The 26,907-nt window shown below is 50.0% G+C and overlaps 1 protein-coding gene across 1 annotated transcript; it reads left to right on the top strand.

The window, feature by feature from the left end:
- Positions 1-21,801: 21,801 nt before the first annotated feature.
- Positions 21,802-25,213, top strand: LOC119288515 (AP2-like ethylene-responsive transcription factor AIL5). The gene is made up of 9 exons (XM_037568127.1): positions 21,802-22,164; positions 22,454-23,030; positions 23,113-23,195; positions 23,315-23,323; positions 23,409-23,497; positions 23,678-23,751; positions 24,101-24,151; positions 24,347-24,423; positions 24,609-25,213. Exons 1-9 carry the CDS (start codon positions 21,960-21,962, stop codon positions 25,028-25,030), a joined length of 1,587 nt encoding a protein of 528 aa, XP_037424024.1. The 5' UTR covers positions 21,802-21,959; the 3' UTR covers positions 25,031-25,213.
- The last annotated feature ends 1,694 nt before the right edge of the window (positions 25,214-26,907 follow it).

Below are 26,907 nucleotides of genomic sequence, written 5' to 3'. Positions count from 1 at the left end.
GGCATAGATCCCTCGAGGATTAAGCCCACCAAAACGACCTTTAAAGGCGTAATACCAGGTGTAGAGGCCAACTGCACAGGCTCAGTCACACTTGAAGTGGTCTTCAGATCTCCGGATAATTTCCGAAGCGAGGAGTTAATCTTCGACATAGTCCTGTTTCGCAGTGGCTATCACGCACTGCTCGGGCGAACCGCACTCGCCAAATTCAATGCGGTACCGCACTACGCATACCTTAAGCTCAAGATGCTAGGCCCTCGTGGAGTAATTACGGTCAATGGAAACACCGAACGCTCCCTCCGAACGGAGGATCACATGGCAGCCCTTGCAGCGGAAGTACAAAGCAGCCTCTCCAGGCAGTTCTCCAGTCCGGCCATTAAACATCTGGACACCGTTAAGCATGCCCGGAGTAACCTACAACAAGACCACCTGGCACGTTCCGAGCAGGCGTAGCAATGCGGCCCCAACCCCAACCTTCTCAAAAAGGCGACGCTAGTACTTCGCGTCCATAACTAAACTCTGGAAATACCATGGGCATAGGGGGAGGGGCACCATCACGGCTCTCCCAAAACACGGCTTAAACCGCACCAGGGGCTGCCGTTTTTTTACTTTTCTCTTATTTCCAGGACTCTACTCTTTGGAAGGCCTGTTCGGCAGTTCAATTGCTGCACAAACGATGCAAGGACCAGGGAAGCAGACAAGCCATGCCGCATTACGAAAATGCCAGGTGGACTCTATCACGAGCAGTATACCTGTTTCGCATACTATTCCGGAGCTTGCCCCTGGAGCAGACATGTTAAATAGTCCAACTTTTCGTTTATCACATTACTTGTATCGTTCTGCTTTGATCGCAGCTATTTTAATAAACAATGCATAGCTTTTGTCTATTTTTTGCATTACCTTTTTTATATATGTTCCTTAACGACATGTTGCACCCGTACACGTTGGTACGGCCAAAATACGCCAGGGGCTTTAGTACCCCTCAATATGGTGTGAGAAGTCCGAACACTTTCACAAGTGCGGCACCCCGAACTTATAGCACTATATGCATCGGCTCCGAATCATGTCTTGGGTCAATAGTTGGGTTTGCCCGGCTCCTATGTTTTGTTGCCTTCCGTTCCGCTATATCGGCTAAGGTAGCACTAGGAGAACCACTGCGATTGTGCCCCAGTTGAGCTGGGCCGAGCACCTCAGTGGAGAAAGCTAAAACTGACTGTCATGATGATGCGAGAGCTGGTCGCTGTTCGAGAGGTTTTTTCGAGTCCCTAAAGACTTATGCCGCTTAGGGCGAGGAGTCGGCTCTGTCCGGCCAAGGCGTGGATAGCGCCCCGAACTCAGTCTTCCGAATACTAGGGGCTTCGCCGAAATTTAAAATTATAGAATTCTATGGCTAAGTGAGAGTGTTCACGCATTATAGTCCGATTGCCTCGTTCGTTGGGCTAAGCGCCTCCCTCGAAGGACCCAAATATGGGAAAAAGAGCGCCCAGGTTTATCCCCGAACACCCCAGCACTAGCGGCAAGGGGGCAGAAGCCGACGACTCGCCATCTCTCAGTATTGATAAACAGCCGCACATGAGGTAATATTTTAAATTCAAGCAGCATTGCTTAGCACATATGAACAAGCTTTCAGCGCACAGGATAACACGAGCGGGTTTTATTCAAAAAATACATCCTTGGTACATTCATCCGCAACAAGGCGGGCACCCTTCAGAACATCCTTATAATAACTCTCGGGCTTGCGATGCTCTTTCCCCGGCGGTGGCCCGTCCTTCACAAGCTTCTCCGCATCCAGCTTGCCCCAGTGCACCTTAGAATGGGCCAGGGCCCTACGGGCACCTTCAATGCAGATGGAGCGCTTGATGTCTTCAAGCCTTGGATAGGCCTCCACCAGCCGCCGCACCAGCCCGAAATAGCTCCCAGGTAGAGCCTCTCCAGGCCACAGCCGAACTATGAGGCCCTTCATGGCCTGTTCGCCGCCTTGTGGAGCTCGACCAGTTGCTTCAGCTGGTCGCTCAGGGGCACGGGGTGTCCGGCCTCAGCATACTGAGACCAGAACACCTTCTCCGTCGAGCTGCCCTCCTCGGCTCGATAGAATGCGGCGACATCGGATACACTCCGGGGAAGATCTGCGAACGCTCCTGGAGATCTCCGGATTCGGGTAAGTAACAGGTAACTCACGTCTATGTGTTTGCTTTGCATAAAGAATGCCTTACCCGCCGCTATCTTCTTCACCTCATCCAACTCCTGGAGGGTCTTCTGGGATTCGGCCTTGGCAGATTTGGCATTTTCAATAGCCACCGCACGCTCGGACGCTTGCGTCTTCGAGTCATGCTCCAAACTCTCATGTTTTTCCATGAGAGCCTGGAGCTCTTGCCGCACCTTGCTAACCTCGGCCTCATACTTCTCCCGCTCGGTGTGCTCCGAGGCCGAATTCTTCTCGGCCTCGTCCATCGCTTGCTTAAGGGTCGCCACCTCAGACGTGGCCCCTACAATAGCCACGATAATAGTGTCATTTTTTGCAATTGCACCTTATATATATATATTTAACAAGGTATTTCTTACCTTCATTGTCCTCGAGCTGCTTCTTGGCACACTCGAGCTCTTGCTCGGACCTTTCGAGGTCCTGCTTTAGCGTGTCCACTTCCGCAGTCAGTGCGGCGGACGCAAGCAGGGTAGCCTGCACATGCATATTGACTCATTTTTGTTAGACTCCTGCAAATTTTCTTTGATCCTCTATTCGGCTTTTCTTCCCGAACGCCAAACAGAGCATCAGGGGCTACTGTCTATGCGGTAATATTATTTACGCATTCTTACTTACCTCAAAGCCTGTTAAAAGGCTTGTACAAGCTTCAGTCAGTCCGCTCTTGGCGGACTGAACCTTCTGGATCACCGCACTCATAATAGTGCGGTGCCCCTCGTCGATGGAGGCGCCTTGGAGCGCCTCCAACATATTGTCCGGCGCCTCCGGTTGGACGGAAGTCACTGGCACGGTGGGCTTGCTCCTCTTGGAAGGAGGTCCCCCGCCGGACTCTGGAACCTTTGAAGATCCCGGAGCGGTGTCCAGCCTAGGGCCGGACTTGGAGCCTTGGGGGGTTTCATCCCCTTTACTCCTGGAGTCCGGGAGGTCGCCTTGCGGCGCCTCCAGGACCACCTCCTCCCGGATTGGAACCTGTTGGGACAAAACTTCGGTGTCGTCTGTAGGGCGGGGGGAGGAAGCCGTCGGAAGTGAGTTCACGTCCGACGAGTCCAGTGAGCCGCTCGACGACGCATCGAGCCGATCTTTGGGTGGGCTGCATAAACACATTCGACATAAGGGAAAGCTGTGCAATAAACAAATACTATGAATTACTTTGGTATCCAGATACTTACGATTTCGCCAGGGGCTTGGCCCTGGGCGCCCACTCCTCTCTGCCGTCGTCGGCATCGGTGGAGTTGTCCGGAGAAAGGGTTTTCCCCTTCTTGGACCCTTCGGCCTCCCCAGTTGGGGTGGCCTTCCTTTTCTTCCCTTCCCCCGCTGGAGGGGGAGGGGTCTCTTCTTCCTCCTCCTCGTCTTCATGGGAGGAGTGCGCCTCAAATTCGTCGGATGGTGAATCCAACACCTCCGGGCATCGGGCACTCTTTCGAGTCCCCGTGGCCTTCTTCTTGGCCCTCTTCTCCGGCACCACATAGGGTGCCGGAACCAGCAGCTTCGCCGATTGAGCGTCCGCTGGGCCTTCGGGCAAAGGCGCCGGACAGTCGATCCGTCCGGACTTCGCCTGCCAATCTTGTCAAAGGTAAGGGAGTTTAGATCCCGCATAGAGTCAAACTATGGAAAACTGATACCCTGTAAAAGGAAAAAACAGCTTACCGCGAGCGCGTGACGCTGCGCGCTGAATCCGCGATCCTCGGTAGCGGATGCGGGAGCCTCGGCGCCCTTGAAAAGCATCCTCCAGGCATCTTCGTATGTCATGTCGAAGAGCCTGTTTAGAGTTTGATGCTGCGCCGGGTCGAACTCCCACAGATTGAAGGCTCGTCGTTTACACGGGAGGATCGGGCGGATGAGCATAACCTGGACTACGTTGACAAGCCTGAGTTTCTTGTTCACCAGGGTTTGGATGCATGTTTGCAGTCCGGTCACCTCCTTCTGGTTACCCCATGATAGGCCCGTCTCCTTCCAGGACGTGAGCCGCGTAGGGGGGCCGGATCGAAACTCAGGGGGTGCGACCCATTCGGCGTCGCGCGGCTCGGTGACGTAAAACCACCATGATTGCCACCCCTTCAGGGTCTCTACAAAGGAGCCCTCGAGCCACATGACGTTGGCCATCTTGCCAACCATGGCACCGCCGCACTCCGCTTGGCTGCCGCGCACCACCTTCGGCTTGACGTTGAAAGTCTTAAGCCATAGGCCGAAATGGGGGCGGATGCGGAGGAACACCTCGCACACGACGATGAACGCCAAGATGTTGAGGATGAAGTTCGGGGCCAGATCGTGGAAATCCAGGCCGTAGTAGAACATGAGCCCCCCGGACAAATGGATGCAGAGGGAAGCCCAGTCCGCGGAGGAAATGGGGGAGGAATACCACCCTCTCATGGGGCCTAGGAGTGGGGATGAGCTGCCCCTTTTCGGGAAGCCGGTGCGCCATGTCGCTAGCCAGATATCTGGCCTTCCTCAGCTTTTTGATGTGCCCCTCCGTGACGGAGGAGACCATCCACTTGCCTCCCGCTCCGGACATGACTGGGGAAGGTTGAGGTGGTAGTGCGGACTTGGGCGCTGGAGCTCGGGTGCGCAAGAAGGCGTGGGTAAAAAGGTGGATCCTTATTCCCTTATATGGGTGGACACGACTACGTGTTCCCACCAGCCTGGTAAAACTCGCTTATCTCCAAGCGTCGTAATCAATGGCGCGGTTGGTTACCCACGCCCTTATTGATGAGAATCCCGGAATAAGGGGACACGATCTCTGCTTTAACAAGACGTGCCAAGGAAACCGCATCGCATAACGTGCTAAGATGGGACAGTAAAACAGTTCGAATAAAAGCTTGGCCGTGGTGTGATGTCACACTACGGAGTACATCAGCAGATTAGATTTGTGTAAATATTGTTCTCTCTATGGCAATATGTGGAAACTTATTTTGCAAAGCCGGACACTATCTTTGTGTTCAAAATCTTCTATGAAGTACTTGGAGGAGGAACCCGCCTTGCAATGCCGAAGACAATTTGCGTGCCGGACTCGTCGTCATTGAAGCCTGGTTCAGGGGCTACTGAGGGAGTCCTGGATTAGGGGGTGTTCAGATAGCCGAACTATACCTTCAGCCGGACTCCTGGACTATGAAGATACAAGATTGAAGACTCCGTCCCGTGTCCGGGAGGGACTTTCCTTGGCGTGGAAGGCAAGCTTGGCGATACGGATATTCAGATCTCCTACCATTGTAACCGACTCTATGTAACCCTAACCCTATCCGGTGTCTATATAAACCGGAGGGTTTTAGTCCGTAGGACAACATACACATCAACAATCATACCATAGGCTAGCTTCTAGGGTTTAGCCTCTCCGATCTCGTGGTAGATCTACTCTTGTACTACCCATATCATCAATATTAATCAAGCAGGACGTAGGGTTTTACCTCCATCGAGAGGTCCCGGACCTGGGTAAAACTTCGTGTCCCTTGCCTCCTATTACCATCTGGCCTAGACGCACAGTTCGGGACCCCCTACCCGAGATCCGCCGGTTTTGACACCGACAGTAATCCTGTTCTGGAAGTCATGTTACTAGACCATGAAGAACCTACGAACTATGAGGAAGCGATGATGATCCCAGATTCCGCGAAAAGGCTTAAGGCCATGAAATCTGAGATGGGATCCATGAATGAGAACAAAGTATGGACTTTGATTGACTTGCCCGATGATCGGTGAGCCAGTCAGAATAAATGGATCTTCAAGAGGAAGACGGACGTTGATAGTAGTGTTACTATCTACAAAGCTCGAATTGTCACAAAAGGTTTTCGACAAGTTCAAGGTGTTGACTACGATGATATTTTCTCACTCGTATCGATGCGTAAAAGTCTGTCCGAATCATGTTAGCAGTTTCCGCCTTTTATGAAATCTGGAAATGGATACCAAAACTACATTCCTTAATGGATTTATTAAAAAAGAGTTGTATATGATGCAACCACAAGGTTTTGTCAATCCTAAAGGTGTTAACAAAGTGTGCAAGCTCTAGCGATCCATCTATGGACTGGTGCAAGATCTCAGAGTTGGAATATACGCTTTGATGAGTTGATCAAAGCATATAGTTTTATACAGACTTGCGGTGAAGCCCGTATTTACAAGAAAGTGAGTGGGAGCACTAAAACCTTTCTGATAAGTATATGTGAATGACATATTGTTGATCGGAAATGATGTAGAATTTTCTAGAAAGCATAAAGGAGAATTTGAACGGAGTTTTTTCAAAGAAAGAATTGCCTGTAAAGCTACTTACATATTGGGCATCAAGATCTATAAAGATAGATCAAGATGCTTGATAAGACTTTCGATGAGTACCTACCTTGATAAGATTTCGAAGGAGTCCAAAATGTTGGGGATCGTAGCAGAAATTAAAAAAATTCGACGCATCACCAAGATCAATCTATGGAGTATTCTAGCAACGAGGGGAATAGGAGTGCATCTACATACCCTTGTAGATCGCGAGCGGAAGCGTTCAAGTGAACGGGGATGATGGAGTCGTACTCGCCGTGATCCAAATCACCGATGACCAAGTGCCGAACGGACAACACCTCCGCGTTCAACACACGTACGGTTGGGAAGACGTCTCCTCCTTCTTGATCCAGCAAGGGGGAAGGAGAGGTTGATGAAGATCCAGCAGCACGACGGCGTGGTGGTGCATGTAGCAGGATCCCGGCAGGGCTTCGTCAAGCACAAGCGGGGAGGAGAGGTGTTACGGAGGGAGAGGGAGGCGCCAAGAGCAAAGGTGCGGCTGCCCTCCCTCCCCTCCACTATATATAGGGGCTAGGGGGGCGCATGCCCCCTTGGAGATCACATCTAAAGGGGGGGGGGGCCTGGGGGGCAACGGCCCCCTTAGGGTTTCCAACCAGGGGGGCAACGACCCCCTAGGGTTTCCAACCCTAGGCGCCTTGGGCCCTTGGGTGGGGCGCACCAGCCCACCAGGGGCTGGTTCCCATGCCACTTCAGCCCATGGGGCCCTCCGGGATAGGTGGCCCCATCCGGTGGACCCCCAGGACCCTTCCGGTGGTCCCGGTACAATACCGGTGACCCCCGAAACTTTCCTGATGGCTGAAACTGGACTTCCTATATATAAATCTTTACCTCCGGACCATTCCGGAACTCCTCGTGACGTCCGGGATCTCATCCGGGACTCTGAACAACTTTCGGGTTACTGCATACTAATATCTCTACAACCCTAGCGTCACCGAACCTTAAGTGTGTAGACCCTACGGGTTCGGGAGACACGCAGACATGACCGAGACGCCTCTCCGGTCAATAACCAACAGCGGGATCTGGATACCCATGTTGGCTCCCACATGCTCCTCGATGATCTCATCGGATGAACCACGATGTCGAGGACTTAATCAATCCCGTATTCAATTCCCTTTGTCAATCGGTACGTTACTTGCCCGAGACTCGATCGTCGGTATCCCAATACCTTGTTCAATCTCGTTACCGGCAAGTCACTTTACTCATACCGTAATGCATGATCCCGTGACCAACCCCTTGGTCACATTGAGCTCATTATGATGATGCATTATCGAGTGGGCCCAAGAGATACCTCTCCATCATACGGAGTGACAAATCCCAGTCTCGATTCGTGCCAACCCAACAGACACTTTCAGAGATGCCCGTACTGCACCTTTATAGCCACCCAGTTATGTTGTGACGTTTGATACACCCAAAGCACTCCTACGGTATCCGGGAGTTGCACAATCTCATGGTCTAAGGAAATGATACTTGACATTAGAAAAGCTCTAGCAAACGAACTACACGATCTTTGTGCTATGCTTAGGTTTGGGTCTTGTCCATCACATCATTCTCCTAATGATGTGATCCCGTTATCAATGACATCCCCATGTCCATAGCCAGGAAACCATGACTATCTGTTGATCAACGAGCTAGTCAACTAGAGGCTCACTAGGGACACATTGTGGTCTATGTATTCACACATGTATTACGATTTCCGGATAATACAATTATAGCATGAACAATAGACAATTATCATGAACAACGAAATATAATAATCTTTTATTATTGCCTCTAGGGCATATTTCCAACAGTCTCCCACTTGCACTAGAGACAATAGTCTAGTTACATTGTGATGAATCATACACCCATGGAATTTTGGTGTTGATCATGTTTTGCTCTAGAGAGAGGTTTAGTCAATGGATCTGCCACATTCAGGTCCGTATGTACTTTACAAATCTCAATGTCTCCATTTTGAACACTTTCACGAATGGGGTTGAAGCGATGCTTGATATGCCTGGTCTTCCTGTGAAACCTGGGCTCCTTCACAAGGGCAATAGCTCCAGTGCTGTCACAGAAGAGAGTCATTGGGTCCGACGCATTGGGTATGACTCCTAGGTCGGTAATGAACTCCTTCACCCAGATTGCTTCTTGTGCTGCCTCCGAGGCCGCCATGTACTCCGCTTCACATGTAGATCCCGCAATGATGCTTTGCTTGCAACTGCACTAGCTGACTGTCCCACCATTCAAAATATACACGTATCCGGTTTGTGACTTAGAGTCATCCAGATCTGTGTCGAAGCTAGCATCGACGTAACCATTTACGATGAGCTCTTCGTCACCTCCATAGATGAGAAACATATCCTTAGTCCTTTTCAGGTACTTCAGGATATTCTTGACCGCTGTACAGTGTTCCATGCCGGGATTACTTTGGTACCTTCCTACCATACTTACGGCAAGGTTTACATCAGGTCTGGTACACAGCATGGCATACATGATAGACCCTATGGCCGAGGCATAGGGGGCGACACTCATCTTTTCTCTATCTTCTGCCATGGTCGGGCATTGAGCTGTGCTCAATCTCATACCTTGCAATACAGGCAAGAACCCCTTCTTGGACTGATCCATATTGAACTTCTTCAATATCTTGTCAAGGTATGTACTTTGTGAAAGACCAATGAGGCGTCTTGATCTATCTCTATAGATCTTGATGCCTAATATATAAGCAGCTTCTCCAAGGTCCTTCATTGAAAAACACTTGTTCAAGTAGGCCTTTATGCTTTCCAAGAATTCTATATCATTTCCCATCAATAGTATGTCATCCACATACAATATGAGAAATGCTACAGAGCTCCCACTCACTTTCTTGTAAACGCAGGCTTCTCCATAAGTCTGTGTAAACCCAAACGCTTTGATCATCTCATCAAAACGAATGTTCCAACTCCGAGATGCTTGCACCAGCCCATAGATTGAGCGTTGGAGCTTGCACACCTTGTCAGCATTCTTAGGATCGACAAAACCTTCCGGCTGCATCATATACAATTCTTCCTTAAGGAAACCATTAAGGAATGTCGTTTTTACGTCCATTTGCCATATCTCATAATCATACAATGTGGCAATTGCTAACATGATTCGAACGGACTTCAGCTTCACTACAGGTGAGAAAGTCTCATCGTAGTCAACCCCTTGAACTTGTCGATAACCCTTAGCGACAAGCCGAGCCTTATAGATGGTCACATTACCATCCGCGTCTGTCTTCTTCTTAAAGATCTATTTATTTTCTATGGCTCGCCGATCATCGGGAAAGTCAGTCAAAGTCCATACTTCGTTTTCATACATGGATTCTATCTTGGATTTCATGGCTTCCAGCCATTTGTCGGAATCTGGTCCCGCCATCACTTCTTCATAGTTCGAAGGTTCACCATTGTCTAACAACATGATTTCCAGGACAGGGATGCCGTACCACTCTGGTGCGGAATGCATCCTTGTGGACCTTCGAAGTTCAGTAGCAACTTGATCTGAAGTTTCATGATCATCATCATTAACTTCCTCCCTAGTCGGTGCAGACACCTCAGGAACAATTTCTTGAGCTGCGCCACTCTCCGGTTCAAGAGGCAATACTTCATCAAGTTCTACTTTCCTCCCACTTACTTCTATCGAGAGAAACTCTTTCTCTAGAAAGGATCCATTCTTGGCAACAAAGGTCTTGCCCTAGGATCTAAGATAGAAGGTATACCCAATAGTTTCTTTAGGGTATCCTATGAAGACGCATTTTTCCAATTTGGGTTCGAGCTTTTCAGGTTGAAGTTTCATGACATAAGCATTGCATCCCCAAACTTTCAGAAACGACAGCTTAGGTTTCTTTCCAAACCACAATTCATACGGTGTCGTCTCAACGGATTTCGACGGAGCCCTATTTAAAGTGAATGCGACAGTCTCTATAGCATAACCCCAAAATGATAGCGGTAGATCGATAAGAGACATCATAGATCGTACATATCCAATAGGTTGCGATTACGACGTTCGGACACACCATTACGCTGTGGTGTTCCAGGCGGCGTGAGTTGTGAAACTATTCCACATTTCCTTAAGTGCGTGTCAGATTCGTGACTCGAATATTCTCCCCCACAATCTGATCGTAAGAACTTCATCTTCCTGTCACGTTGATTCACAACCTCACTCTGAAATTCCTTGAACTTTTCAAAGGTCTCAGACTTGTGGTTCATAAAGTAGACATACCCATATCTACTTAAGTCATCAGTGAGGGTGAGGACATAACGATAGCCACCGCGAGCCTCAACGCTCATTGGACCGCACACATCAGTATGTATGATTTCCAATAAGTTGGTTGCTCGCTCCATTGTTCCGAAGAACGGAGTCTTGGTCATTTTACCCATGAGGCATGGTTCGCACGTGTCAAATGATTCATAATCAAGAGACTCCAAAAGTCCATCTACATGGAGTTTCTTCATGCGTTTGACACCAATGTGACCAAGGCGGCAGTGCCACAAGTATGTGGGACTATCATTATCAACCTTACATCTTTTGGCATTCAGACTATGAATGTGTGTAAAATCACGTTCAAGATTAAATAAGAATAAACCATTGACCAGCGGGGCATGACCATAAAACATGTCTCTCATATAAATAGAACAACCATTATTCTCAGATTTAAATGAGTAGCCATCTCGCATTAAACGAGATCCAGATACAATGTTCATGCTCAAAGCTGGCACTAAATAACAATTATTGAGGTTTAAAACTAATCCCGTAGGTAAATGTAGAGGTAGCGTGCCGACGGCGATCACATCAACCTTGGAACCATTCCCGACGCGCATCGTCACCTCGTCCTTCGCCAGTCTCGGTTTATTCCGCAGCTCCTGCTTTGAGTTACAAATGTGAGCAACCGCACCGGTATCAAATACCCAGGAGCTACTACGAGTACTGGTAAGGTACACATCAATTACATGTATATCACATATACCTTTCGTGATGCCGGCCTTCTTGTCCGCTAAGTATTTGGGGCAGTTCCGCTTCCAGTGACTACTTCCCTTGCAATAAAAGCACTCAGTCTCAGGCTTGGGTCCATTCTTTGACTTCTTCCCGGCAGCTTGCTTACCGGGCGCGGCAACTCCCTTGTCGTCCTTCTTGAAGTTCTTCTTACCCTTGCCTTCCTTGAACTTAGTGGTTTTATTCACCATCAACATTTGATGTTCCTTTTTGACTTCTACCTCTGCTGATTTCAGCATTGCAAATAGTTCAGGAATGGTCTTTTCCATCCCCTGCATATTGAAGTTCATCACAAAGCTCTTGTAGCTCGGTGGAAGCGACTGAAGGATTCTGTCAATGACCGCGTCATCCGGGAGATTAACTCCCAGCTGAGTCAAGCGGTTATGCAACCCAGACATTTTGAGTATGTGCTCACTGACAGAACTATTTCCCTCCATCTTACAGCTGAAGAACTTGTCGGAGACTTCATATCTCTCGACCCGGGCATGAGCTTGAAAAACCATTTTCAGCTCTTCGAACATCTCATATGCTCCGTGTCTCTCAAAACGCTCTTGGAGCCCCGGTTCTAAGCTATAAAGCATGCCGCACTGAACGAGGGAGTAATCATCAGCACGTGGCACGTGTCTGCCAAGCGTTCATAACGTCTTGGTTTTGTGGGACAGGTGCGTCACCTAGCGGTGCTTCTAGGATATAATCTTTCTTGGCAGCTATGAGGATGATCCTCAGGTTCCGGACCCAGTCCGTATAGTTGCTGCCATCGTCTTTCAGCTTGGTTTTCTCTAGGAACGCGTTGAAGTTGAGGACAACGTTAGCGTGGGCCATTTGATCTACAAGACACATTGAAAAGATTTTAGACTAAGTTCATGATAATTAAGTTCATCTAATCAAATTATTCAATGAACTCCCACTCAGACAGACATCCCTCTAGTCATCTAAGTGAAACATGATCCGAGGCAACTAGGCCGTGTCCGATCATCACGTGAGACGAACTAGTCAACATCGGTGAACATATCCATGTTGATCATATCTTCTATACGACTCATACTCGACCTTTCGGTCCTCCGTGTTCCGAGGCCATGTCTGTACATGCTAGGCTCGTCAAGTCAACCTAAGTGTATTGTGTGTAAATCTGGCTTACACCCATTGTATTCGAACGTTAGAATCTATCACACCCGATCATCACGTGGTGCTTCGAAACAACAAACCTTCGCAAGGGTGCACAATTAGGGGGAACACTTTCTTGAAATTAATTCGAGGGATCATCTTATTTATGCTACCGTCGTTCTAAGCAAATAAGATGTAAAACATGATAAACATCACATGCAATCAAATAGTGACATGATATGGCCATTATCATCTCGCTCCTTTGATCTCCATCTTCGGGGCGCCATGATCATCGTCGTCACCAACATGACACCATGATCTCCATCATCATGATCTCCATCATCGTGTCTTCATGAAGTTGTCATGTCAACTATTACTTCTACTACTATGGCTAACGCTTTAGCAATAAAGTAAAGTAATTACATGACGTTTAATGTTGACACGCAGGTCATAAATAAATTAAGACAACTCCTATGGCTCTTGCCGGTTGTCATACTCATCGACATGCAAGTCGTGATTCCTATTACAAGAACATGAACATCTCATACATCACATATATCATTCATCACAACTTTTGGCCATATCACATCACAAAGCACTTGCTGCAAAAACAAGTTAGACGTCCTCTAATTGTTGTTGCAAGTTTTTACGTGGCTGCTATAGGTTTCTAGCAAGAACGTTTCTTACCTACGCCAAAACCACAACGTGAATTGCCAATTTCTATTTACCCTTCATAAGGACCCTGTTCATCGAATCCGATCCAACTAAAGTGGGAGAGACAGATACCCGCCAGCCACCTTATGCAACTAGTGCATGTCAGTCGGTGGAACCGGTCTCACGTAAGCGTACGTGTAAGGTTGGTCCGAGCCGCTTCATCCCACAATACCGCCGAATCAAGATAAGACTAGTAACGGCAAGATAATTGACAATATCAACACCCACAACTGCTTTGTGTTCTACTCGTGCATATAAACTACGCATAGACCTAGCTCTGATACCAATGTTGGGGATCGTAGCAGAAATTAAAAAATTTCTACGCATCACCAAGATCAATCTATGGAGTATTCTAGCAACGAGGGGAATAGGAGTGCATCTACATACCCTTGTAGATCGCAAGTGGAAGCATTCAAGTGAACGGGGATGATGGAGTCGTACTCGCCGTGATCCAAATCACCGATGACCAAGTGCCGAACGGACAGCACCTCCGCGTTCAACACACGTACGGTTGGGAAGACGTCTCCTCCTTCTTGATCCAGCAAGGGGGAAGGAGAGGTTGATGAAGATCCAGCAGCACGACGGCGTGGTGGTGCATGTAGCAGGATCCCGGCAGGGCTTCGTCAAGCACAAGCGGGGAGGAGAGGTGTTACGGAGGGAGAGGGAGGCGCCAAGAGCAAAGGTGCGGCTGCCCTCCCTCCCCTCCACTATATATAGGGGCTAGGGGGGGCGCATGCCCCCTTGGAGATCCCATCTAAAGGGGGGGGCGGCGGCCCCTGGGGGCAACGGCCCCCTTAGGGTTTCCAACCAGGGGGCGCATGCCCCCTCGGGGGGCAACGGCCCCCTAGGGCTTCCAACCCTAGGCGCCTTGGGCCCTTGGGTGGGGTGCACCAGCCCACCAGGGGCTGGTTCCCACGCCACTTCAGCCCATGGGGCCCTCCGGGATAGGTGGCCCCATCCGGTGGACCCCCGAGACCCTTCCGGTGGTCCCGGTACAATACCGGTTACCCTCGAAACTTTCCCGATGGCCGAAACTGGACTTCCTATATATAAATCTTTACCTCCGGACCATTCCGAAACTCCTCGTGACGTCCGGGATCTCATCCGGGACTCTGAACAACTTTCGGGTTACTGCATACTAATATCTCTACAACCCTAGCGTCATTGAACCTTAAGTGTGTAGACCCTACGGGTTCGGGAGACACGCAGACATGACCGAGACGCCTCTCCGGTCAATAACCAACAGCGGGATCTGGATACCCATGTCGGCTCCCACATGCTCCTCGATGATCTCATCGGATGAACCACGATGTCGAGGACTTAATCAATCTCGTATTCAATTCCCTTTGTCAATCGGTACGTTACTTGCCCAAGACTCGATCGTCGGTATCCCAATACCTTGTTCAATCTCGTTACCGGCAAGTCACTTTACTCATACCGTAATGCATGATCCCGTGACCAACCCCTTGGTCACATTGAGCTCATTATGATGACGCATTATCGAGTGGGCCCAAGAGATACCTCTCCCTCATACGGAGTGACAAATCCCAGTCTCGATTCGTGCCAACCCAACAGACACTTTCAGAGATGCCCGTAGTGCACCTTTATAGCCACCCAGTTACGTTGTGACGTTTGATACACCCAAAGCACTCCTACGATATCCGGGAGTTGCACAATCTCATGGTCTAAGGAAATGATACTTGACATTAGAAAAGCTCTAGCAAACGAACTACACGATCTTTGTGCTATGCTTAGGTTTGGGTCTTGTCCATCACATCATTCTCCTAATGATGTGATCCCGTTATCATTGACATCCCCATATCCATAGCCAGGAAACCATGACTATCTGTTGATCAAGAAGCTAGTCAACTAGAGGCTCACTAGGGACACATTGTGGTCTATGTATTCACACATGTATTACGATTTCCGGATAATACAATTATAGCATGAACAATAGACAATTATCATGAACAATGAAATATAATAATCTTTTATTATTGCCTCTAGGGAATATTTCCAACACAAAATGGATCAGTCAAAGAAGGAGTTCTTGCCTGAGTTGTAAGGTGTGAAATTGAGTAAAGACTCAAAACCCGGCCACGGCAGAAAATAGAAAGAGAATGAAAAGTCATTCCCTATGCCTCAGTCATAGGTTCTATAAAGTATACTATGCTATGTACCAGACCTATTGTATACCTTAGCATGATTTTGGCAAGGGAGTACAATAGTGATCTACGAGTAGATCACTGGACAGCGGTCAAAATTATCCTTAGAGGACTAAGGAAATATTTCTCGGTTATGGAGGTGATAAAAGAGTTCGTCGTAAAGAGTTACGTCGATGCAAGCTTTTTACACCGATCTAGATGACTCTAAGTTTCGATCTAGATACATATTGAAAGTGGAAGCAATTAGTTAGAGTAGCTCCGTGCAGAGTATTGTAGACATAGAAATTTGTAAAATACATACGGATCTGAATGTTGCAGACCCGTAGACTAAACTTCTCTCACAAGCAAAACATGATCACTCTTTGGGTGTTAATCACATAGCAATGTGAACTAGATTATTGACTCTAGTAAACCCTTTGGGTATTAGTCACATGAAGATGTGAATTAATCACATAAAGATGTGAACTATTGGTGTGAAATCACATGACGATGTGTGCTAGATTATTGACTCTGGTGCAAGTGGGAGATTGAAGGAAATATGCCCTAGAGGCAATAATAAAGTTGTTATTTATATTTCCTTATATCATGATAAATGTTTATTATTCATGTTAGAATTGTATTAACCGGAAACTTAGTACATGTGTGAATACATAGACAAACAGAGTGTCCCTAGTATGCCTCTACTTGACTAGCTCGTTAATCAAAGATGTTTAAGTTTCCTAGCCATAGACATGTGTTGTCATTTGATGAACGGGATCACATCATTAGAGAATGATGTGATGGACTAGACCCATCCGTTAGCTTAGCACTATGATCGTTTAGTTTATTGCTATTGCTTTCTCCATGACTTATACATGTTCTTATGACTATGAGATTATGCAACTCCCGAATAACGGAGGAACACTTAGTGTGCTATCAAATGTCACAACATAACTGGGTGATTATGAAGATGCTCTACAGGTGTCTCTGATGGTGTTTGTTGAGTTGGCATAGATCGAGATTAGGATTTGTCACCCCGATTGTCGGAGAGGTATCTCTGGCCCTCTCGGTAATGCATATCACTATGAGCCTTGCAAGCAATGTGACTAATGAGTTAGTTACGGGATGATACATTACGGAACGAGTAAGGAGACTTGCCGGTGGCGAGACTGAACTAGGTATGATGATACCAGCGATCGAATCTCGGGAAAGTAACATACCGATGACAAAGGGAACAACATATGTTGTTATGCGGTTTCACCGATAAAGATCTTCGTAGAATATGTAAGAACCAATATGAGCATCCAGGTTCCGCTATTGGTTATTGACCGGAGATGAGTCTCGGCCATGTCTGTATAGTTCTCGAACCCGTAGGGTCCGCACGCTTAACGTTCGATGACGATATGTATTGTGAGTTATGTGATTTGATGTACCGAAGGTTGTTCGGAGTCCCAGATGTGATCACGGACATGACGAGGAGTCTCGAAATGGTAAGACATAAAGATTAATATATTGGAAGGTTTTGTTTGGACACCGGAAAGGTTTCGAATAGGTTCAGGCATTTTCCGGAGTACCGGGGGGTTACCGGAACCCCCCAAAGGGTTAATGGGCCTTCATGGGCCATAGTGGAAGAGAGGAGGAGGCGGCCAGGTGGAGGGGCGCGCCCCCCATGCCCAATCCGTATTGGGGGGGGGGGGGGCTTTCCTTCTCTCCCTCTTCCTCTTTCCTTCCCCTCCTAGTTGGACTAGGAAAGGGGGGAACCTACTCCTAGTAGGAGTAGGAATCCCCCCTTGAGGCCGGCCCTCCTCCTCCTCCTCCCCTCCTTTATATACGGGGGAAGGGGGCACCCCATAGACACACAAGTTGATTTCTTAGCCGTGTGCGGTGCCCCCCTCCACAGATTTCCACCTCGGTCATATTGTCGTAGTGCTTAGGCGAAGCCCTGCATCGGTAATTTCATCATCACTGTCAAGACGCCATCGTGCTGACGAAACTCTCCCTCGGCCTCAGCTGGATCTAGAGTTCGAGGGACGTCACCGAGCTGAACATGTGCAGATCGCGGAGGTCTCGTGCGTTCGGTACTTGATCGGTTGGATCGCGAAGACGTTCGACTACATCAACCGCGTTACTTAACGCTTCCGCTTTCGGTCTACGAGGGTACGTAGACACACTCTCCCCTCTCGTTGTTATGCATCTCCTAGATAGATCTTGCGTGATCGTAGGATTTTTTTTTAAATACCGCGTTCCCCAACAAGAACACCAGGAGAACATGCATATCTATCATCTCTTAGGTTGAACTCACAATCGGCGATGTTGCTCCCATCAGATCGAGCCATGCCACCAACAAGAATGTTGTCATCGTGTACCGACCCTTCCCAACCAGATAACACATATGTTAACTTAAGATCGAAATCAATAGAATAACAAGCACATTCTGACCTATGTAGTGCTTCTACCCCTGTATGATGCAGCATGTGTCCTCGACATTCTAGTAGTAACATGAGTACCATCTATTGCGCCGATATAATGCTGATGGCACGAAAAAACTATCAGGGCTTGCTCACAACAATACAAGCATGTCATGGCATGAACTAAGAGTATTGCTCACCTCAAAATATGAATACCATCCAGACCTCGCGTGAATATTCGTAGGAGTTTGCCTAGTTGGTTCCTTGATCATCTCTCCTCCGAGCTCCCGGTCGCATACATGACTTGCTTGAAACACCGAGAAATTGCCACACTAGATCTCACGGACGTGTTGTCAATCACTCCGGAACGTTGTTTATGACCCACAACATTAAGTAACACTGCTACTTGCTCTTCAACGGAGGTGTGGATACTATCTTGTGGCATTCAACATTCTTTCTCAATCTTGGCTAACTATGGATCATAACGCATCATAAGCTTGGAATTGCGACGAACCGCTCTATTGTGGACCAACATGACCCAGACCCGAATCACATCTATGAATATTGTGTCTGAAGTACCGGCTTCATCCATGACCAAATCAACCCTACACCTTAATAGTGGAGGGTGTTTGTATGATGCCACAGATGTGGCAAACAAGACAGAGACGGAGACAGAGGGGACAAGCAGCTCACGGAGGAGAGAGCAGGTCGTCAGATTTAAGCCACCACCACCGCCACTGCCGGTTTCGCAAATCTAATTCGCCACCGCTGTCGTTGCTGAGAACTGAGGCTAGATTTATCCTACCACTAGATTTTGTGACATCCTGTGCCAAACATTTTGGTCATGCACACCCGCGTACTTCCCCGTTGAAGGGTGTTGCACACAACCAAACACTTTTTGCATCCACTGCCGTATGTAAGGATATCGCAAGCAACCAAACGCGTCTATTTTTATTCCATATATACTTGCAGGTAGTAGTTCAACCCTAGCACATGGAGGTAGTAACTTTTTACCTCCGTGCATGGATTGAGATTGAGATATAGGGGCGGTTTGGATTGTGACTATCTTTGCCTATATTACCACATTAATTTTAGCACATTTGCTACACTTGTCTTACTTGAGTTGTTTAAATTGTTAGCCACACTTTAACTTGCCAAAAGAAATTTTGCCACACAATTTGTGTCTATAACATGTAAGGTTCACTGCTCATTAAAAATTCTTATGTTAGATGTGACTAAAGCAAACACCCACCTAACTTGGTCAAACTTGAGCTATGATAAAATATGTCAAGGTGTGTGTATGAACTAAACAGCCCCATAGTGTACATTTTTGCGCGGTAGATTCACCCGACGCCGATACGTTTTTTGATTGTTTTTGGAGAACATTTCATGACTTATTCGATCCCAGACGGCTAATACTACCTCTCTCTTAGTTTAGAGAACGTGCACGTATCCCTAAGTCATTAATTTAACCAACCTAATACAAATCATATATTACAAAAAATATACCAACATAAACTTTGGAGTTTCTACTTTCAAAATGTATAATTTTTGTATTATATAGTTTATATTAGGGTGATAAAATTGGCAACCTAACTATACGTGTAGAACTTGTAAACTGAAACGGAGGTATTAGTGAAATTGCACGGAGCCGGGTCGCATTGAAGTCGCTCCGCATCGGCGGTCTCGTGGGGGAGTAGAGCTGAGGTAAGCAGACGAGCAAGTCCGCGGCCGAACGCTGGCTGGCTGGCTGGTGTGCTTGCCTCCTTCCTCGGGAAGCCCAACCCAAGTTGCACAGATATCCATCCATCGTCAATCAAATCAATCAATCAATGCCGCAGTCGTGATCCGTCCCCTAAAATAATCTCCAGGACACGCCCCCTTTTCGGGACGGGCCCCCCTTTGTCACGTTGCAACTCAAACCTAAATAAATAAAACGAACAAAGAAATGAAAGAAATGAGAGGAATGGATGCGTCGTCAGCTACTCCTGGCTGGCACTAGGGAGCTGCTGCGGGCAGCCTACTTTGGAATCCGCAGAGGCAGGCTGAGGGTGAGGGGAGGTGACTCCCCATGAGGTTGCACGCAAGATGACAAAACGACGAGACGAAAGAGAGAGAGATGGACGGATGGATGGGTGGCAGAGTGACATGGCACATCTCCCGAGGGAGATAAACCGCTGCCTCCCCCTCGCCTTGTCCGGGCTCGACGTGCGCAGCCTTATCTGGAGCACGCCCGCACGCCCGCAACGCATCCCCCTCTAGTAGGGCGCTCGGGGCTACGGCGTAGTCGTAGACGTGCTGATGAATCGAATCGGTCTTCTTCCCCTTCCCGTTTCATCTCTCATGCATGGAGCCGGCCATGGTTTTCACGAGCAGTCCAAGGCAGTGCATGATGGCTGCATGCAGTGCAAGCACGGCGGGGACTCGATCGATCGGCCGGCGCGGGTCGTTCGTTTTGCTTGCCTTTGCCGATCGTAGCGGCTCCCTCCCCGGCTGGCTCTGGCCCTCTCCCCCGGTTCCCGTGGCTTTGCGCGCGCGCGCGTCGCCGTTTTGTTCTCTCGTTGCGCTTGCGTCGCGTGGTTGAGTTGGGAGCCGCGAAAGCTTTGAGAAAAGCCCAGGTGTGCGCTGCGGCCGCGTCCGTGTCTGCGCGTGCGCGCGCAGTGGAAAAGAGCAAATTCCTTGCGCGTATCGGCCCCCGCGCCACGCTCCCTCGGCCGCAAATACATGGTTTTGCTCGCTTCATCGGCTGCCACAATACACCCTGACTGACATGATCAAGCAAAAAAAATGAGTGGAAAAAGGACCTGGCGTCGATTTTCATGCACAAGGAAAAAAAATCCAAGGCCGGAGACCCCTCGCCTCACCTGGTCCGGCACCAAATAAAGGCGGCAAGGTACAAGCGAATCCGGGTCCCAAATGTGGCAAGCCAAGCCCAAGCTCGGCACGCTGACACACACGGGCCATCCAATCGAATCTTCCTCCTCCGTGGACGGACGGACGGAGATCTCGTTGTTCACGGATCGCGCTTGCTTGCTTTCCGCGACAGGATGTGCGTGTGCGCGCCCCGAGGCTCGCCGTTGCCGCTGCCGCTTTGGGCAGCCTTCAGCCTTGGCCGGACAAAGAGAGGCGTGCGTGCGTGTGCGCGCGCCACCGCCACCCCGCCCGTCCGTACACGAGCCGCTTCACGTGAGCGCTGTGCTGCGCGCGCATCGAGCCGCGCACTTTCTGGGCTCGATCCGCGTGCAGTCCCGCGTCGTCATCACCCGTCGCGGCCCGGCCCGTTTGAAAACCACGTCAGCTCCATCCACCCGCCGGGGCCGGGCCCAAAAAGAAAGAATATATTTGCATCGGACGTGACGTTTTAGAGATCCATCGACCGATCGATGGGTGGTTAATAAGCGTTCGATTACCGATGAAATATGGGCGGGGGCACTGATCCCATGCATGTTTTGTCGTGGATACACACACACACACGTAAAAAAACGTTTGATTTGTCCGTCCGGGCTTGATGATGTTTGGACTTTGGGTCGGTCACCGAACCACCTGAGAAGACACCACGCAATTCCCGCGTGCATGTGACGACCCTCTGACCCCCCGTGAGTGAGAGAACAAACACCAACACTAATAAAATACTGTAACCTCTCACTCGTATTCACACATTCACGCTCGCCAGGCCCCATCCGCGCGCCGCCACGCTGCAAGACGTATCTATGGCGGCACGGACCCCAACGCAGAAGGAAAACTCCGGACCACACTCGCATACGTACGTACATGCAATGCACAGCCCAAAGTTGCACACCAAGACTTGGTTTCCTTCCCCTTGCTACTCTACTGTACTCTACTCTACTCTACGCTACACTAGTAGTACCGCATTCACTCACATCGACCGATCATTCCACCACCCTACGCTGCACCGGTGCCCAAATATAGCTCCCGTCTTCTCGTAGCCCGAGCACCAATCTAGATAGATAGCCCCCCGCCCTCCCTATCTCCCTTGCTTGCAAGTCACACGCACTCCGGCCGGCCGGCAAAAGATCGATCGGGCTCTTTTGGTTCCTCTTTCGTTTCCTTTTCTCCTCCTCCTCCTAAGCTTTTTGGTTCTGTGCGTTGGGGGAGAAGTGGAGGAGGAGATCGATGGACATGACCAGCGGCTGGCTCGGCTTCTCCTTGTCTTCCTCCTCTTCCGCCGCCAGGGGCTACGACGCCGGCGAGGGAGCGGGGTGCGATGGCGGTGACGGTGGCTCTTGCTCGTCGCCCACCGCGGCGGCGGCGCCTTCTTCGCCCATCGTGGGCGTGCCGTTGCACTCTGGCGGCGGCTCTGTGCAGTACGATGGACAAGGTAACTAACCAATCGCATGCAACACGAGTTCAGGAAGGCTATGCTTAGCTAGTTCGGATCATTGCTTGCATGCTCATGTTTTTTCCTGTCATGTACTCCTCCGGTCCTTTTTACTCTGCGTATTAGAATTCTACTACTCCTATATATCCAAGTCTAACTAACGCTAGAATGAAAACTACATATGTTAACCTTGTTCGACAGCTCTCTGGTGTTGTTGGAAGTTCTGGTGTCTCTCAACAAAGCCTTGAGCTTGTGTTTGATCAGAATCTTTGGTCTAACTTTTCTACAGATTGGAGGCATCAGCATGCAGAAGCCAAAGGCCCCAAGCTGGAGGACTTCCTGAGCGTCGGCTACGGCAACGACAGGAGCAGCGGCAGCATCTACGACGCCAGCCACGCCGACCAGCTCAAGTACCACCACCACCAGGACGTCCACCACGCCTATCCAGGCTCGCCCTACTTCCAGGGCAATGGCGGTGGTGGCGTCGTCATCGGGCTGGACATCAACAACGCGCCGCCGCCGTCACACTGCACCGGCCTCCCGGACCACCACTTCATGCCCGCGCACCATGGCCAGTACTCGCTGTGCCCGCCGAACCAACAAGCTGCAGGCGCGGGCGCGATGGCGGCGGCGCCAATGTACAGCTCCGCGGCGGGCTTCGACGGCAGCGCCAACATGTCCATCTCTGGCATCAAGTCCTGGCTCCGGCAGTCGATGTACGTGCCCGAGCAGTCGACGTCGGCGATCCCCCCCTCCGTGCACGCCGCCCCGAGCGAGCCGCCGCTGCCGGCGCCGTGCGTCCCCGTCCCTCGCAAGCTCGCGCAGACCTTCGGGCAGAGGACGTCGCAGTTCCGCGGCGTCACGAGGTTGGTCTTGCTCTTGCGTGCTCCAGCTTTGCATCGTTTGCACGTTCATGGATTCAAGCTTGGTTCGTGCGTTGATTCGCAGGCACAGGTGGACGGGGAGGTACGAGGCTCACCTGTGGGACAACACCTGCAGGAAGGAAGGCCAGACCAGGAAAGGAAGGCAAGGTGAGCTCCTCCTGATCGGATCAAGAACCACAAACACATTTCTGCCTTTGTAACTTCGTACTGACATCAACTTCCATGCATGTTCGTTCCCGAATCTGCCGAATGCAACGATCGAGCAGTTTACCTAGGTAAGCCATTGCTACACCCTCCTTAACTTCTCCAGTGGTCTTGCTGTCCATTGTTGCTGATCATGGTTGGGTTTGAGCTTTGAAGGTGGCTATGACAAGGAGGAGAAGGCCGCGAGGGCTTACGACCTGGCCGCGCTCAAGTACTGGGGTCCGGCGACCCACATAAATTTCCCGGTACGTTTACAGCTTTTGCTGTTAAAAGCCCAGGGGATGTGGTGTGTAGGGGCCGGCCTAGTCGTAGTACCATGGATCATTCCTTCCCCCCTTTAACTTGCTATTGATTAAAGTGGTTAGTACCACAGCAGATGTTTTGAATGTCTCTTTGATGGATGTGCTGGGTTTTGTCACATGTAGTTAAGCACCTATGAGAAGGAGCTGGAGGAGATGAAGCACATGACAAGGCAGGAGTTCATTGCGCACTTAAGAAGGTGCGCCAGTAGCCTCCAGTAGTAACTCTTTCTTGGCTTCCTGTTTTTATCTCTCTAGGAGTGTTTAACTACAGTGCACCATCAGTGATGCAGTGCCAACCATTATTACCGTTGCCAAGAACTACTACCATAGATCATTTGTAAAATTGTTACTAGCATATACTGGAACAAAACCATGGCAAAATCTGATGAACATCTTAAGCATCACTAGAGACAAAATTTCTCGTAGAGTACAACTGTGTAATCTGTGCCCACACTTTCACGTATACATGTGCATCCAAAAGGGTGAAAAACATCTGGCGCGCTCACCAAGGCTTACAACTTCCGAGTTAAATTTTGTTCTTTGCAGGAACAGCAGTGGGTTCTCGAGGGGAGCATCCATGTACAGAGGAGTGACCAGGTGCCCCATTTTTACCCCCATCCGCAGGCTTTTCCACCACCCCAAAACCAGCTCTCTTCTCAGCTCTACTAGTATAGTCCATCTCACTCACTGTCACAAGTCACACACAGACAGGCACGCAGAAACACACACGCATCGACTTGCCAGCCTGTGGCACTGTGTGTGATCTTTTCTTGTTGCGCTTGCTTTCCCCAGGCATCACCAGCACGGCAGATGGCAGGCCAGGATTGGGAGGGTGGCAGGGAACAAGGACCTGTACCTTGGCACCTTCAGTAAGTTTTTGTTTTCTTACTCTTGTACACGCGCACATGGTTAATTCACTCCAAGTTCCAAGTCTTAACAGTCATCCAACTGTTGCTAATCTAACTGTAATCTTGTTTTTTACTTGTTCTTTTTTGTCATTTGTGCATGGTTAGGTGGCAGTAGATGTCTCATGTCTAGTTGAAAATCGTCGTAGGTACGCAGGAGGAGGCGGCGGAGGCGTACGACATCGCGGCGATCAAGTTCCGCGGGCTGAGCGCCGTCACCAACTTCGACATCAGCAAGTACGACGTGAAGCGCATCTGCGCCAGCTCGCACCTCATCGGCGGGGACCTCGCCTGCAGGCGCTCCCCGACGCGCGACGCGCCGGCGCTGCCCAGCGGCGTGAGCGTCGCCGTCGAGCGCCCCGAGGCCGGCGCGTCCGACAACAGCTCCGACGCCTCGGACGGCCACCGCGGCGCGCACCTGCTGCACGGGCTCCAGTACGCGCACGCCATGAAGTACGAGGCCGGCGAGGGCAGCAACGGCGGCGGGAGCTGGATGGCCGCCGCGGCGCGGCCGGTGGCCGGCGTCCCCAGCGCGCACCCGCTCCCGGTGTTCGCGCTCTGGAACGACTGACCCAGTGAGATTAGCGTAGCACGCAACGCACGGACGTACTCGTAGTAGGTACTAGCTAGCTAGGGCAACATGCCCACATGCACGGTGGTGCAAGAGGACCGATGATAAAGCTTGCGGGGGAGGCGGTGTTGTGATCGGCCGACCCCTGCGATGCGAGGGTGGGCTGCGATGCATGTTCGTTGCATGGTTGGCGCCTTAACTTGTGGTAGGTGCCGACAATTTTGCCGCAATGTGAGACTCTTTGACGTGCATGCATGCATGCCACGACGTAGGATATTTTCAATGCTAGCATGCACTGAACCTTTGCCACTTACTATATGCCATGTACTACTACTGAACCTGGGACGTGCGCCGATGCCTACGGTGTTGTGTAGATGGAGCGGTGGAGAGGCGCCTCGCGTGGCGTTGCATGGGCGCGTCGGCGGAAGAGACGACGCAAGGAGATAGTAGTATTACATCGGCTGAGCCGAGTGCTGTCTCTGTCGTAATCCGTGACGCAGCGATGCCTTGGAGAAGCCGACGCAGCATACCGATGTTAGAGGTGGCAGTGACCGGGGCTGCAACCACGGTGCGTACGTACGTTCGCCGGAATCGGGGCGGCTGCGCTTTTATACTTTGGTGCCGAAAGTGGCAGCGTGCAGCACCTCGTCCAACTCACAGAAACACCGGTCCGGCGAGTGAAATCTCAGGCGCTGCGTGCTTCTTGTCTTGTCCCGCCGGCAGTGCCTGCCGGCCCCGGCCCCGGCCTGTAGACGACGACGGGCGGGCTTTGCTCGTGAATGATGCCAAAAAGCAGAGCGACGTGTTTATCTGCCTCAGGAATTGACCGGGGACATCCAATCGAGAGGGGATGGCGCAGACCCAAAGGTCCGACGCCTTGCTGCAGCGAGCGTCATCTCAATCGTGTCCATTGCGGACAGAAATATACTCGCAGGACTCTATTGCCAGGACAAGATTCTTTCCTGGACTAGTATAAGTATGAGTTTTTTTTTTACAGAGATCAAGCAAGCGCTAGCTTTCAATATTACTCCCTCCGTCTCCTAATGTAGGACGTTTTTTGATACTACATTAGTGTCAAAAAACATCTTACATTATGAGACGGAGAAAGTAGTAGATAAATGGCGGGAAAACAAACCGACATGATCAAACTATTATGGGGTTGGGGTTCAGGCTCAGACTGAAAACTGAGGAAAGCGAAAAACTGAAAAGCCAAAGAAACTGTAGAATCACGCGACAGACCGATGCGGCACCTCGGAGCTACGTCTGTTCCGAGGTGTCGCCAAACTGTTTCAGAATCTGTAGCAGCTTGTCGATTTCTTGTCTGTCAGGGTTTGCGAAGATGAGTGCGTCGTCAACGTAAAAACTGACGCACAGCTTGAGCTTTTTGCCGGGAAGCGATGCGAGGATGCTCTTGTCCGTGATCATGGTGATCAAGCGGTGCAAAGGGTCGATCGCAAGGATGAATAGCAGCAGAGACAGAAGGTCACCCTGTTGCGGGCCACGATGGTGATCCATCTTCGCACCTAGCACGCCGTTGAACTGGCACGAGGAGGAGGAGGTTAAGTGGAGTGCCGCGATCCAGTCTCGCCACCACACGATGAACCCCATCCTTTGCAGCCAATCTGGCAGGTACTTCAAGGACACCAAAACAAAAGCTTTTGTGATGTCTGAGGGCGTGTTTGGTTACCTGCATGGTTTTTTGCCCATTTGCATATTTGGCCCAGTTGGGCCTGGCTGAGCAAATGCAGACCAAAAACTAACATCTGCACTTAGTTTGGTTGCATGCATGTCCTCTTCTTGCATCGTAACGATACCTCTACGCATCGTGTTTTGTTGCTCGCATTGTATATGCTCACACGGGTGCATGACATTTGGTT

The sequence above is a fragment of the Triticum dicoccoides genome, chromosome 4A, assembly GCF_002162155.2.
Source record: "Triticum dicoccoides isolate Atlit2015 ecotype Zavitan chromosome 4A, WEW_v2.0, whole genome shotgun sequence".
Lineage (NCBI taxonomy): Eukaryota > Viridiplantae > Streptophyta > Magnoliopsida > Poales > Poaceae > Triticum > Triticum dicoccoides.
The sequence above is the reverse complement of the archived record's forward strand: the minus strand, read 5'-3'. Positions and strand labels throughout refer to the sequence as shown.